At 53.5% G+C, this 16,297-nt stretch overlaps 1 protein-coding gene across 1 annotated transcript in view; it reads right to left on the bottom strand.

Annotated features, from left to right (window-relative positions):
- The window catches only part of cd151 (CD151 molecule), a 22,733-nt gene extending 6,952 nt beyond the window's left edge, over positions 1–15,781 (bottom strand). Inside the window, exons 1-4 of the mRNA XM_069181607.1 lie at positions 15,602–15,781; positions 7,318–7,402; positions 7,033–7,224; positions 4,230–4,304 (exon numbers count right to left, since the gene is read on the bottom strand). Coding sequence (XP_069037708.1) covers positions 4,230–4,304; positions 7,033–7,224; positions 7,318–7,401 — 351 coding nt within the window. The 5' untranslated portion in view covers position 7,402; positions 15,602–15,781. The remainder of the gene's footprint in view (positions 1–4,229; positions 4,305–7,032; positions 7,225–7,317; positions 7,403–15,601) is intronic.
- Between the last annotated feature and the right edge of the window lie 516 nt (positions 15,782–16,297).

The raw sequence follows: 16,297 nt of genomic DNA, 5'->3' as shown, positions 1-16,297 counted from the left end.
GACAGTCCCTCTGTACCACACCAGTCACCTCACACAGGGACACACTGGTGTATTCAGACAGTCCCTCTGTACCACACTGGTCACCTCACACAGGGAAACACTGGTGTATTCAGACAGTCCCCTCTGTACCACACCGGTCACCTCACACAGGGACACACTGGTGTATTCAGACAGTCCCCTCTGTACCACACCGGTCACCTCACACAGGGACACACTGGGCAGGACTAGAGGGGACTCTCTAGGCAGGTTCACCTACAGCTCAGCTCTGGGCAGCAGTGTGGTGGACTACGCCATCACTGACCTGGACCCCTCCTGTATCAGTGCCTTCACTGTCAGGCCACAAACTCCCCTCTCTGACCACAGCCAGATCACACTCTACATGAAGAGAGCACACCAGCACAGAGACACACTGACACAGCCCAGCCTGCTGTACGACCTCAACCAGGCATACAGATGGGACACAGACAGCCTAGACAGATACCAAACTGCACTGGGCCACGACGAAATTCAGACACTGATGGACACATTCCTAAACACTCCGTATCAAACCAACAAATTAGGCATAAACTTGGCCACACAAAAACTAAATCACCTATTCCACAAACTAGCATCAAAATCTAAGCTAAAAACAAATAAAAAAACTACCAAAAACACACTGACACACACTGAGCCTCCTCCCACTGGCTGTCCCACAGACACACACACTGAGCCTCCTCTCACTGGCTGTCCCACAGACACACACACTGAGCCTCCTCTCACTGGCTGTCCCACAGATACACACACTGACACACACACTGAGCCTCCTCTCACTGGCTGTCCCACAGACACACACACTGAGCCTCCTCTCACTGGCTGTCCCACAGACACACACACTGAGCCTCCTCTCACTGGCTATCCCACAGACACACACACTGAGCCTCCTCTCACTGGCTGTCCCACAGACACACACACTGAGCCTCCTCTCACTGGCTATCCCACAGACACACACACTGAGCCTCCTCTCACTGGCTATCCCACAGATACACACACTGACACACACACTGAGCCTCCTCTCACTGGCTATCCAACAGATACACACACTGACACACACTGAGCCTCCTCTCACTGGCTGTCCCACAGACACACACACTGAGCCTCCTCTCACTGGCTATCCCACAGACACACACACTGAGCCTCCTCTCACTGGCTATCCCACAGACACACACACTGAGCCTCCTCTCACTGGCTATCCCACAGACACACACACTGACACACACACTGAGCCTCCTCTCACTGGCTATCCAACAGATACACACACTGACACACACTGAGCCTCCTCTCACTGGCTATCCAACAGATACACACACTGACACACACTGAGCCTCCTCTCACTGGCTATCCCACAGATACACACACTGAGCCTCCTCTCACTGGCTATCCCACAGACACACACACTGAGCCTCCTCTCACTGGCTATCCCACAGACACACACACTGAGCCTCCTCTCACTGGCTATCCCACAGACACACACACTGACACACACACTGAGCCTCCTCTCACTGGCTATCCAACAGATACACACACTGACACACACTGAGCCTCCTCTCACTGGCTATCCCACAGACACACACACTGAGCCTCCTCTCACTGGCTATCCCACAGACACACACACTGACACACACACTGAGCCTCCTCTCACTGGCTATCCAACAGATACACACACTGACACACACTGAGCCTCCTCTCACTGGCTATCCAACAGATACACACACTGACACACACTGAGCCTCCTCTCACTGGCTATCCCACAGACACACACACTGAGCCTCCTCTCACTGGCTATCCCACAGACACACACACTGAGCCTCCTCTCACTGGCTATCCCACAGACACACACACTGACACACACACTGAGCCTCCTCTCACTGGCTATCCAACAGATACACACACTGACACACACTGAGCCTCCTCTCACTGGCTATCCCACAGATACACACACTGAGCCTCCTCTCACTGGCTGTCCCACAGACACACACACTGAGCCTCCTCTCACTGGTAATCCCACAGACACACACACTGAGCCTCCTCTCACTGGCTATCCCACAGACACACACACTGACACACACACTGAGCCTCCTCTCACTGGCTATCCAACAGACACACACACTGACACACACACTGAGCCTCCTCTCACTGGCTATCCAACAGACACACACACTGACACACACACTGAGCCTCCTCTCACTGGCTATCCAACAGACACACACACTGACACACACTGAGCCTCCTCTCACTGGCTATCCAACAGACACACACACTGACACACACACTGAGCCTCCTCTCACTGGCTATCCAACAGACACACACACTGACACACACACTGAGCCTCCTCTCACTGGCTATCCCACAGATACACACACTGAGCCTCCTCTCACTGGCTATCCCACAGACACACACACTGAGCCTCCTCTCACTGGCTGTCCCACAGACACACACACTGAGCCTCCTCTCACTGCCTGTCCCACAGATACACACACTGACACACACACTGAGCCTCCTCTCACTGGCTATCCAACAGATACACACACTGACACACACTGAGCCTCCTCTCACTGGCTATCCCACAGACACACACACTGAGCCTCCTCTCACTGGCTGTCCCACAGACACACACACTGAGCCTCCTCTCACTGGCTATCCCACAGATACACACACTGACACACATACATACAGATAAACACTTACAGACACACACTGAGACACATATACAGATTAACACATACAGACACACACACATACATACAGACACACACATACAGATAAACACTTACAGACACACTGACACACACATACATACAGACACACACATACAGATAAACACTTACAGACACACACATACAGATAATCACTGACACACACATACAGACACACACATACAGATAAACACTTACAGACACACACATACAGATAAACACTAAACACTTACAGAAACACACTAACACACATACATACAGGCACACACACATAAAAATAAACACAGACACACACACTGACACACACACATACAGATAAGCACTGACAGACACACACTGACACACCCACACATACAGATAAACACAGACACACACTTACACACACACAAATAAATTTAATCAATTTCCCTTCAGGATCAATAAAGTCTTATCTTATCTTCTCTCTTAAACACTTATAGACACACACACACAGATAAACACTTACAGACACACACACTGACACAGGCGAACTGTGGGACGCTGATGTGATACTGCTGCTCGTGGACACACCCAGCAGTGTGATCCTGATAATCACACATCCCACCCCAGCGATGCCAACAGGAAAATAACAGTCATTATCAGACACCGCAAAACAACACTGATCTCCCAGACAGACTGAGCCGTCTGCAGGGGCAGAGACCCGCGCCAGGCTGGCACCCACACTGGGCACACTGCATTAAGACCCCTGCTTGCACACACACCATCCCCCAGGGCAAACAGCACACATGCAGTACTGCTCCCAGCCACCAGGGGGCATTCTCTCAGCAGGGCAGGAGACTGGAGGAGGAGGAGGATGAAAGAGGGAGGTGGGGCTCTCCATCTGATGGGGACAGAGGGACTGTCAGTCTGATGGGGACAGAGACAGAGGGACTGTCAGTCCGATGGGGAGAGAGAGAGGGACTGTCAGTCTGATGGGGACAGAGAGAGGGAAAGACAGAGGGACTGTCAGTCTGATGGGGACAGAGAGACAGGGACTGTCAGTCTGATGGGGAAAGAGGCAGAGGGACCCTCAGTGTGATGGAGACAGAAACAGAGGGACTGTCAGTGTGATGGGGACAGAGGCAGAGGGACTGTCAGTGTGATGGGGACAGAGAGACAGAGGGACTGTCAGTGTGATGGGGACAGAGAGACAGAGGGACTGTCAGTCTGATGGGGACAGAGGCAGAGGGACCGTCAGTCTGATGGGGACAGAGGCAGAGGGACCCTCAGTGTGATGGGGACAGAGAGACAGAGGGACTGTCAGTCTGATGGGGACAGAGGCAGAGGGACCCTCAGTGTGATGGAGACAGAGACAGAGGGACCGTCAGTCTGATGGGGACAGAGAGGCAGGGGGACCGTCAGTCTGATGGGGACAGAGACAGAGGGACCGTCAGTCTGATGGGGACAGAGACAGAGGGACCGTCAGTCTGATGGGGACAGAGACAGAGGGAGGGTGCAGTTCTCCTGCTGAGACTGTACCTGCTGGTAGTAGATGTAGGCCAGGACCCCAGCGAGGATCTCCAACAGGAAGATGCACAGCAGCAGCACGAAGTACTGTGGAGAGATGGAGTGCGCTCAGGGTCTGGGGACGCTGTACGGACTGTCTGAGCTCTGGCAAGGGTACGGCCTGCCTGTACAGCGCTTGAACTTGATCTGGACAGGACAGAGGGGGGAAGACTCATCGCCACACTGGGCAGGCCGGGGTCAAACAGCGGGACAGAGCAGAGAGGGGGCACCCTGTGGAGAGAGGAGAGAGGGACAGGAGCAGAGAGAGAGGAGAGAGGGATGGGGAGGAGGGAGGGGCAGGGGCAGAGAGAGACAGGGGGAAGGACTGGAGTAGAGAGAGAGGAGAGAGGAGAAAGGGGCAAGATCAGAGAGAGAGGAGAAAGGAGGGGGAGGATAGGAGCAAAGAGAAAGGAGAGAGACGGGGGAGGACAGGAGCAGAGAGAAAGGAGAGAGACAGGGGAGGACAGGAGCAGAGAGAAAGGAGAGAGACGGGGGAGGACAGGAGCAGAGAGAAAGGAGAGAGACGGGGGAGGACAGGAGCAGAGAGAAAGGAGAGAGACGGGGGAGGACAGGAGCAGAGAGAGACGGGGGAGGATAAGAGCAGAGAGAGGAGAGAGACAGGGGAGGACAGGAGCAGAGAGAGAGGAGAGAGACGGGGGAGGACAGGAGCAGAGAGAAAGGAGAGAGACGGGGGAGGACAGGAGCAGAGAGAAAGGAGAGAGACGGGGGAGGACAGGAGCAGAGAGAGACGGGGGAGGACAGGAGCAGAGAGAAAGGAGAGAGACGGGGGAGGACAGGAGCAGAGAGAAAGGAGAGAGACGGGGGAGGACAGGAGCAGAGAGAAAGGAGAGTGACGGGGGAGGACAGGAGCAGAGAGAAAGGAGAGAGACGGGGGAGGACAGGAGCAGAGAGAGAGGAGAGAGACGGGGGAGGACAGGAGCAGAGAGACAGGGAGACGGGAGAGGAAATCGGCCAGCTCTGCTCAGGCCTCAGCTTGTTCCTATTGTTCTATTTTTACTGGCCCTTGCTGTGTAAACAGCCCAGCGGAGGGAGGGAGCGCTATCAGCTGGTGAGCAGTGAGGGAGCACATTCCACCTCCTCCCTCTCCTCATTCCTGCTGCCTGAGCACACAGCCGCCCAGCCCTTAAAGAGCCAGCGCTGGGGGCATACTGGGAGGGCATACTGGGGCTATACAGAGATATACCGGGGGATATACTGGGGGGTATACCGGGGATATACTGGGGGATACAGAGATATACCGGGGGATACAGGGGGATATACTGGGGGATATACTGGGGGATACAGAGAGATATAGTGGGGGATATACTGGGGGATACTGGAGGATATACAGGGAGATAGTTTTCTAAGAGGGATACAAACTGATATTTTTGTTGTTCATGTCTGTAATTGTAATTGTTGTTTTGACCTTTTATAACACTGGTTCTCATAGGTTCTGCCAACAAAGCAGAAGTGTGCAGCTGTGTGTGTCTCAGGCTCAGTGTGTTACAGTGTGCAGGTGTGTGTGTGACTCAGACTCAGTGTGTTACAGTGTGCAGGTGTGTGTGTGTGACTCAGACTCAGTGTGTTACAGTGTGCAGGTGTGTGTGCGTGACTCAGACTCAGTGTGTTACAGTGTGCAGGTGTGTGTGTGTGCGTGACTCAGACTCAGTGTGTTACAGTGTGGAGGTGTGTGTGTGTGACTCAGACTCAGTGTGTTACAGTGTGCAGGTGTGTGTGCGTGACTCAGACTCAGTGTGTTACAGTGTGCAGGTGTGTGTGTGTGACTCAGACTCAGTGTGTTACAGTGTGCAGGTGTGTGTGTGTGACTCAGACTCAGTGTGTTACAGTGTGCAGGTGTGTGTGTGTGACTCAGACTCAGTGTGTTACAGTGTGCAGGTGTGTGTGTGTGCGTGACTCAGACTCAGTGTGTTACAGTGTGCAGGTGTGTGTGTGTCTCACGCTCGGTGTGTTACAGTGTGCAGGTGTGTGTGTGACTCAGACTCAGTGTGTTACAGTGTGCAGGTGTGTGTGCGTGACTCAGACTCAGTGTGTTACAGTGTGCAGGTGTGTGTGTCTCAGGCTCAGTGTGTTACAGTGTGCTGGTGTGTGTGTGTGACCCAGACTCAGTGTGTTACAGTGTGCAGGTGTGTGTGTGTGCGTGACTCAGACTCAGTGTGTTACAGTGTGCAGGTGTGTGTGCGTGACTCAGACTCAGTGTGTTACAGTGTGCAGGTGTGTGTGTGTGACTCAGACTCAGTGTGTTACAGTGTGCGGGTGTGTGTGTGTGCGTGACTCAGACTCAGTGTGTTACAGTGTGCAGGTGTGTGTGTGTCTCACGCTCGGTGTGTTACAGTGTGCAGGTGTGTGTGTGACCCAGACTCAGTGTGTTACAGTGTGCAGGTGTGTGTGACTGAGACTCAGTGTGTTACAGTGTGCAGGTGTGTGTGTCTCATGCTCAGTGTGTTATGGTGTGCAGGTGTGTGTGTGACTGAGACTCAGTGTGTTACAGTTTGTGTGCCCCACAGGAAACAGGAAGCAGGTCCACCCCTGACTCACAGCAGCACAATGGTAATGAAGCCAGAGGGACCGATATTGGGCATGCACACTTCCTCTGGCTGTCACTACTGAGACCCGGCCTGTCTCTCTCCACATCCTGCCTGGACCAGAAGTGCCAGAGCAGGGACAGGGAGGGATACCGAGACGCAGGTGAGACAGGGAGACAGCGCTGGGAGAGGGGGATCGGGCAGAGACGGCAGGACTCTGTCTCACCACTCACCACTCTCAGGAGACGTCTCTGTTCCTTGAAAGTGGCACAGCACCCCAGAATGCCCGTCACCATGACGATCGCCCCAGCGATCACCAGGATATAGGCGGAGGCGGCGTAGATACTGGAGGACAGCAGGCTGATGTAGTCACTCTTCTCCACCAGAGTCCACACCCCCACGGCCATCACAGCGCCCCCTGCCAGCTGGAGGTCACACAGCGCCCGCAGGGGTTAGTACACAGAGGCAGGGAGACAGGCGGGAGAGGAGGACACACAGATCCACATTTACTCTCTCACCCAGAAGAGGAAGTTGAAGGTGAAGAGAAGATACTTCAGACAGATCGTCCCACATGTCTCCTTCTTCTCATCATAGGCTCCCATCCTGAGAGAGAGACAGACAGAGGGGTTAACACAGAGCACACTGCTGCTACAGCACAGCTCAGAGAGACAGACAGTGGGGTTAACACAGAGCACACTGCTGCAACAGCACAGCGCAGACAGACAGAAGGGTTAACACAGTGCACACTGCTGCTACAGCACAGCTCAGAGAGACAGACAGTGGGGTTAACACAGAGCACACTGCTGCAACAGCACAGCGCAGACAGACAGAAGGGTTAACACAGTGCACACTGCTGCTACAGCACAGCTCAGAGAGACAGACAGAAGGGTTAACACAGTGCACACTGCTGCTACAGCACAGCTCAGACAGACAGACAGTGGGGTTAACAGAGCACACTGCTGCTACAGCACAGCTCAGAGAGACAGACAGTGGGGTTAACAGAGCACACTGCTGCTACAGCACAGCTCAGAGAGACAGACAGTGGGGTTAACAGAGCACACTGCTGCTACAGCACAGCTCAGAGAGACAGACAGTGGGGTTAACAGAGCACACTGCTGCTACAGCACAGCTCAGAGAGACAGACAGAGGGGTTAACACAGTGCAAACTACTGCTACAGCACAGCGCAGACAGACAGAGGGGTTAACACAGTGCACACTGCTGCTACAGCACAGCGCTGACAGACAGAGGAGTTAACACAGAGCACTCTGCTTCTACTGCACAGCACATACAGACAGTGGGGTTAACACAGAGCACACTGCTGCTACAGCACAGCGCAGACAAACAGAGGAGTTAACACAGAGCACACTGCTGCTACAGCACAGCGCAGACAGACAGTGGAGTTAACACAGTGCACACTACTGCTACAGCACAGCGCAGACAGACAGAGGGGTTAACACAGTGCACACTGCTGCTACAGCACAGCTCAGAGAGACAGACAGTGGGGTTAACACAGTGCACACTACTGCTACAGCACAGCGCAGACAGACAGAGGGGTTAACACAGTGCACACTGCTGCTACAGCACAGCTCAGAGAGACAGACAGTGGGGTTAACACAGTGCACACTACTGCTACAGCACAGCGCAGACAGACAGAGGGGTTAACACAGTGCACACTGCTGCTACAGCACAGCACAGACTAACAGAGGGGTTAACACAGAGCACACTGCTGCTACAGCACAGCGCAGAGAGACAGAGGGGTTAACACAGTGCACAGTGCTGCTACAGCACAGCACAGACAGACAGAGGGGTTAACACAGAGCACACTGCTGCTACAGCACAGCGCAGACAGACAGAGGAGTTAACAGAGAGCACACTGCTGCTACAGCACAGCTCAGAGAGACAAACGGAGGGGTTAACACAGTGCACACTACTGCTACAGCACAGTGTAGACAGACAGAGGAGTTAACACAGTGCACACAGCTCTAGTAATCCTGAAGAGAGAGGGTATGATGCAAGTACAGACTCTCTCTCTCCAGGAGTCCTGAATCAGTAACTCACACACTGACAGTGCTGTGTTTTCCTGTCTGAGTCACACCTGAGCCGACGGAGACTATGAGCTCAGTCATTCCACAGTGCTGACTCCTCCTCTATTCTCCTGCCTGCAGGTACAGACTCTCTCTCTCCAGGAGTCCTGGATCAGTGCACAGTCTGTGTCAGGCCCTGTCTCTCTCTCCAGGAGTCCTGGATCAGTGCACAGTCTGTGTAAGGCCCTGTCTCTCTCTCCAGGAGTCCCGGATCAGTGTGCAGTCTGTGTCTGGCCCTGTCTCTCTCTCTCTCCTGGAGTCCTGGATCAGTGCACAGTCTGTGTCAGGCCCTGTCTCTCTCTCCAGGAGTCCTGGATCAGTGCACAGTCTGTGTAAGGCCCTGTCTCTCTCTCCAGGAGTCCCGGATCAGTGTGCAGTCTGTGTCTGGCCCTGTCTCTCTCTCTCTCTCTCCTGGAGTCCTGGATCAGTGCACAGTCTGTGTCGGGGCCCTGTCTCTCTCTCCAGGAGTCCTGGATCAGTGCGCACAGTCTGTGTCAGGCCTTGTCTCTCTCTCCAGGAGTCCTGGATCAATGCACAGTCTGTGTAAGGCCCTGTCTCTCTCTCCAGGAGTCCTGGATCAGTGCACAGTCTGTGTAAGGCCCTGTCTCTCTCTCCAGGAGTCCTGGATCAGTGTGTACAGTCTGTGTCAAACCCTGTCTCTCTCTCCAGGAGTCCTGGATCAGTGTACAGTCTGTGTCAGGCCCTGTCTCTCTCTCCAGGAGTCCTGGATCAGTGCACAGTCTGTGTCTGGCCCTGTCTCTCTCTCCAGGAGTCCTGGATCAGTGCGCACAGTCTGTGTAAGGCCCTGTCTCTCTCTCCAGGAGTCCTGGATCAGTGTGCAGTCTGTGTAAGGCCCTGTCTCTCTCTCCAGGAGTCCTGGATCAGTGCACAGTCTGTGTCAAGCCCTGTCTCTCTCTCCAGGAGTCCTGGATCAGTGTGTACAGTCTGTGTCAAGCCCTGTCTCTCTCTCCAGGAGTCCTGGATCAGTGTGTACAGTCTGTGTCAAACCCTGTCTCTCTCTCCAGGAGTCCTGGATCAGTGTACAGTCTGTGTCAGGCCCTGTCTCTCTCTCCAGGAGTCCCGGATCAGTGTGGAGTCTGTGTCTGGCCCTGTCTCTCTCTCCTGGAGTCCCGGATCAGTGTGCAGTCTGTGTCAGGCCATGTCTCTCTCTCCTGGAGTCTTGGATCAGTGTGCAGTCTGTGTCGGGCCCTGTCTCTCTCTCCAGGAGTCCTGGATCAGTGTACAGTCTGTGTCAGGCCCTGTCTCTCTCTCCAGGAGTCCCGGATCAGTGTGCAGTCTGTGTCGGGCCCTGTCTCTCTCTCCTGGAGTCCTGGATCAGTGTGCAGTCTGTGTCGGGCCCTGTCTCTCTCTCCTGGAGTCCTGGATCAGTGTGCAGTCTGTGTCAGGCCCTGTCTCTCTCTCCAGGAGTCCTGGATCAGTGTGCAGTCTGTGTCTGGCCCTGTCTCTCTCTCCTGGAGTCTTGGATCAGTGTGCAGTCTGTGTCAGGCCCTGTCTCTCTCTCCAGGAGTCCTTGATCAGTGTGCAGTCTGTGTCGGGCCCTGTCTCTCTCTCCAGGAGTCCTGGATCAGTGTACAGTCTGTGTCAGGTCCTGTCTCTCTCTCCAGGAGTCCTGGATCAGTGTACAGTCTGTGTCAGGCCCTGTCTCTCTCTCCAGGAGTCCCGGATCAGTGTGCAGTCTGTGTCGGGCCCTGTCTCTCTCTCCTGGAGTCCTGGATCAGTGTGCAGTCTGTGTCGGGCCCTGTCTCTCTCTCCTGGAGTCCTGGATCAGTGTGCAGTCTGTGTCAGGCCCTGTCTCTCTCTCCAGGAGTCCTGGATCAGTGTGCAGTCTGTGTCAGGCCCTGTCTCTCTCTCCAGGAGTCCTGGATCAGTGTGCAGTCTGTGTCGGGCCCTGTCTCTCTCTCCAGGAGTCCTGGATCAGTGTGTACAGTCTGTGTCAAGCCCTATCTCTCTCTCCAGGAGTCCTGGATCAGTGTGTACAGTCTGCGTCAAGCCCTGTCTCTCTCTCCAGGAGTCCTGGATCAGTGTACAGTCTGTGTCAAGCCCTGTCTCTCTCTCCAGGAGTCCTGGATCAGTGTGCAGTCTGTGTCAGGCCCTGTCTCTTTCCCGTCCTGCCTCCTTCTCAACTTGATAAACCTTTACAGACGTTACCAACGCTGCCAAAGCAATAACCACCAGCAGCTGCTTTTCCGACACGTTTACGAACGCTGGCACATCGGAACAATGCCCAGCTGTGTTCGGGCCTGGCGGAGGAAGAGATCGGAAAGTCACTTTGAGGAATGCATGAGCAGCAGAGTGTGTGAGCGAAACCTCCCGTCTGTGCCCCTCCCTGCCCACCCCTCCGTGTGTCTACTATTGTCTTCTTCTCTCAGACTGTCAAGTCCAGACTCGATCTCCCCTCCCCCGGCTCCCTCTCCCTCTCCCTCCTGCCCGAGAGAGCGAGCCTGCCTGCCGGCCACCTGTCTCTCTGTCTCTCGCCCCTGGGGGGACACAGGCTGAGTCTCTGTTTGTTGTGAAATACCGTCGCTCAGGAAGAGGACTGTCAACACCTTCCCCCCTCAGCACACAGGCCACCAGCCCCCCTCTGGGTGCGACTGTCTCTCTCTCCAGAGCTCCTCCCTGACTGGCCTGGAGACTTCAGAGACCCAGTGTCAGTGTCCAAGGCAGTAGTTCATGCCACCCCTCTGCCTGTCCCAGCGCAGTGTCCACCCCTCTGCCCCTCATTGTCCACCCTGTCTGTCTAGCTAGCCAGCCTGCATCACTGACCAGGATCTCTGAGTGTCACTCTGTCTGTGACATGATCACAGAATGACAGTATTGGCAAAGCAACAGAAATTGTTATCATTCTGTCATTCTGATTATAGCTATTATTGAAAGACAGGCTCCCTGTCTGTTCCTCAGGCTGGGACAGGAGATCACACACTGTATTATTATTATGGAGAGACAGGCTCACTGTCTGTTCCTCAGGCTGGGACACGAGATCGCACACTGTATTATTGTTATTATTGAGAGACAGGTTCACTGTCTGTTCCTCAAGCTGGGACAGGAGATCAAACACTGTATTATTATTATTGAGAGACAGACTCACTGTTCCTCAGGCTGTGACAGGAGATCACACACTGTATTATTATTATTGAGAGACAGACTCACTGTTCCTCAGGCTGTGACAGGAGATCACACACTGTATTATTATTATTGAGAGACAGGCTCACTGTTCCTCAGGCTGGGACAGGAGATCACACACTGTATTATTATTGAGAGACAGGCTCACTGTTCCTCAGGCAGGGACAGGAGATCACACACTGTATTATTATAATTGAGAGACAGGCTTACTGTTCCTCAGGCTGGGACAGGAGATCAAAGACTATATTATTATTATTGAGAGACAGACTCACTGTTCCTCAGGCTGGGACAGGAGATCACACACTGTATTATTATTATTGAGAGACAGGCTCACTGTTCCTCAGGCAGGGACAGGAGATCACACACTGTATTATTATTATTATTGAGAGACAGGCTCACTGTTCCTCAGGGTGGGACAGGAGATCACACACTGTATTATTATAATTGAGAGACAGGCTTAATGTTCTTCAGGCTGGGACAGGAGATCACACACTGTATTATTATTGAGAGACGGGGTCTGGTGTTGTTTTAGTTTGTGTTGGGCTTGACTGTGTCCCAGTGGGTGAGGTAGTGAAAAAACCACCTTATGACCTTATGTGGAGTTTCAGCAAAGGTCAAGGGGAGACAGTTAGAGTTAGAGGTGGTGGGTGAGGCTGTGTAGTGGTCAGTGAGAGACACTCAGAGTCAAGGGGGGTCAGTACTGGTCTGGGGGTCAATGGGAGACACTGGGAGACACCAGGAGTCAGTGGGGGTCAGTGCTGGTCTGGGGGTCATTGGGAGACACTGGGAGACACCAGGAGTCAGTGGGGGTCAGTACTGGTCTGGGGGTCATTGGGAGACACTGGGAGACACCAGGAGTCAGTGGGGGTCAGTGCTGGTCTGGGGGTCATTGGGAGACACTGGGAGACACCAGGAGTCAGTGGGGGTCAGTACTGGTCTGGGGGTCATTGGGAGACACTGGGAGACACCAGGAGTCAGTGGGGGTCAGTACTGGTCTGGGGGTCAATGGGAGACACTGGGAGACACCAGGAGTCAGTGGGGGTCAGTACTGGTCTGGGGGTCAATGGGAGACACTGGGAGACACCAGGAGTCAGTGGGGGTCAGTACTGGTCTGGGGGTCAATGGGAGACACTGGGAGACACCAGGAGTCAGTGGGGGTCAGTACTGGTCTGGGGGTCAATGGGAGACACTGGGAGACACCAGGAGTCAGTGGGGGTCAGTACTGGTCTGGGGGTCAATGGGAGACACTGGGAGACACCAGGAGTCAGTGGGGGTCAGTACTGGTCTGGGGGTCATTGGGAGACACTGGGAGACAGTGAGAAAGTCTTCCCATGTTAAAAACAGAAGCTGCTGTTTCGAAACCTGTGAATACAGCTCAGTCAGACACACAGAGACACTGCGGCAGTGTGGGACAGCTCACCACAGCAAGGTCACACCCCTGAAGGGGTCCATCTGACCCCCCCAACCCAGCAGTGAGGTATCACCCTCCAGCACAGAGGCTCTCAGCTCTGTGTGATAATTACAAACCCTGCTTCATTCAAGAAGCAGCTGGAGGAGATCAATTAGGTACTGACTAGCAAAGGGGTATGTACTGAATGTGACCTCTTAAAGAAATTAACCCACAGCACAGTGCAGTAAAGCACATTAACAGCACAGTACAGCCCACTAAAACCCAGTGTCATCACAGTAACAGTACAGTAACATCCTATGTCGTCATAGTAACAGCACAGCACACTAACACCCAGTGTCATCACAGTAAAAGTACAGAAACACCCAGTGTCGTCATGGTAACAGCACAGCACCCTAACACCCAGTGTCATCACTGTAACAGCACCCTAACACCCAGTGTCATCACAGTAACAGCACAGTAACATTCAGTGTCATCACAGTAACAGCACACTAACACCCAGTTGTCATCACTGTAACAGCACAGCACACTAACACCCAGTGTCATCACTGTAACAGCACAGCACACTTACACCCAGTGTCATCACACTAACAGCACAGCACACTAACACCCAGTGTCATCACACTAACAGCACAGCACACTAACACCCAGTGTCATCACTGTAACAGCACAGCACACTAACACCTAGTGTCATCACTGTAACAGCACAGCACACTTACACCCAGTGTCATCACACTAACAGCACACTAACACCCAGTGTCATCACAGTAACAACACAGCACCCTAACACCCAGTGTCATCACTGTAACAGCACAGCACCCTAACACCCAGTGTCATCACTGTAACAGCACAGCACCCTAACACTCAGTGTCATCACAGTAACAGCACACTAACACCCAGTTGTCATCACGGTAACAGCACAGCACACTAACACCTAGTGTCATCACTGTAACAGCACAGCACCCTAACACCCAGTGTCATCACTGTAACAACACAGCACCCTAACACTCAGTGTCATCACAGTAACAGCACACTAACACCCAGTTGTCATCACGGTAACAGCACAGCACACTAACACCTAGTGTCATCACAGTAACAACACAGCACACTAACACCCAGTGTCATCACTGTAACAGCACAGCACCCTAACACTCAGTGTCATCACAGTAACAACACAGCACCCTAACACCCAGTGTCATCACTGTAACAGCACAGCACCCTAACACCCAGTGTCATCACTGTAACAGCACAGCACCCTAACACCCAGTGTCATCACTGTAACAGCACAGCACCCTAACACTCAGTGTCATCACAGTAACAGCACACTAACATCCAGTTGTCATCACGGTAACAGCACAGCACCCTAACACCCAGTGTCATCACTGTAACAGCACAGCACCCTAACACCCAGTGTCATCACTGTAACAGCACAGCACACTTACACCCAGTGTCATCACTGTAACAGCACAGCACTCTAACACCCAGTGTCATCACTGTAACAGCACAGCACACTTACACCCAGTGTCATCACAGTAACAGCACAGCACCCTAACACTCAGTGTCATCACAGTAACAGCACAGCACCCTAACACCTAGTGTCATCACAGTAACAACACAGCACACTAACACCCAGTGTCATCACTGTAACAGCACAGCACCCTAACACCCAGTGTCATCACTGTAACAGCACAGCACCCTAACACTTAGTGTCATCATTGTAACAGCACAGCACCCTAACACCCAGCGTCATCACAGAAACACCTCACTAACACTCAGTGTCATCACAGGAACAGCGCAGTAAAGCCCAGTGATACCACGGTAACAGCCCAGTGAAACCCGGAGTTTCTCGACCCTGAGACAGAGAGGCAGCAGCGGGGGGTGCAGCGAGCCCCACGAGGCAGAGGCAGGACTGGGGTGACGGTCCCAGGAAACTCGAAAGCGGCAGCAGACCTATCACGGGCATCATCTTCATCCTCACACTCAATCACTGCAGCGACAGCTCCCTACAGTACGTTACACAGATCCGGGAGCGCTCTAACGCAACACGCAGAGAACAGGCGCGCCGCTGGCTCACAGATACTTCTTCACGAACTGCAACACTGTGTAACTTCAGGCTCGGAGCCGCCTGTGCTGACGGCGGCTGAGAGCGGCGTCTCGGAGTCCCGTACCTGCACTGAGTTTCTCTCTGCGGGCGAGTGTCGGGCGGTGCGCGGTCTCTTGGCTTCGGGCGGCTCGGGCGGCAGACAAACACCTTTCTCCCGTGTCCTGCGCTCCTGTGTTTTCCACAAAGCGAGGCCACACACGCCAGCCCCTCCCGTGCCTCTCCCGCTGATCCAGACTGGACTCCTCCCCGCACCGACACAGGCCGGGCGGAGATTCACCAGCGACGCCAGGTGGTCAAGCCCGAGAACTGCAGACTGGCTCTCCTGACTCGAGCCCCTCCGTCCCCGGCTCGGCTTTCACTAATAATAATACAGTGTGTGATCTCCTGTCACAGCCTGAGGAACAGACAGTGAGCCTGTCTCTCAATAATAATAATACAGTGTGTGATCTCCAGTCCCAGCCTGAGGAACAGTGAGTCTGTCTCTCAATAATAATAATACAGTGTGTGATCTCCTGTCACAGCCTGAGGACCAGACAGTGAGCCTGTCTCTCAATAATAATAATACAGTGTGTGATCTCCTGTCACAGCCTGAGGAACAGACAGTGAGCCTGTCTCTCAATAATAATAATACAGTGTGTGATCTCCTGTCCCAGCCAGAGGAACAGACAGTGAGCCTGTCTCTCAATAATAATAATACAGTGTGTGATCTCCTGTCACAGCCTGAGGACCAGACAGTGAGCCTGTCTCTCAATAATAATAA

The sequence above is a fragment of the Lepisosteus oculatus genome, chromosome 21 (genome assembly GCF_040954835.1).
Source record: "Lepisosteus oculatus isolate fLepOcu1 chromosome 21, fLepOcu1.hap2, whole genome shotgun sequence".
Lineage (NCBI taxonomy): Eukaryota > Metazoa > Chordata > Actinopteri > Semionotiformes > Lepisosteidae > Lepisosteus > Lepisosteus oculatus.
Note: the sequence above shows the minus strand (reverse complement) of the source record. Positions and strands in the feature narration are given on the sequence as shown.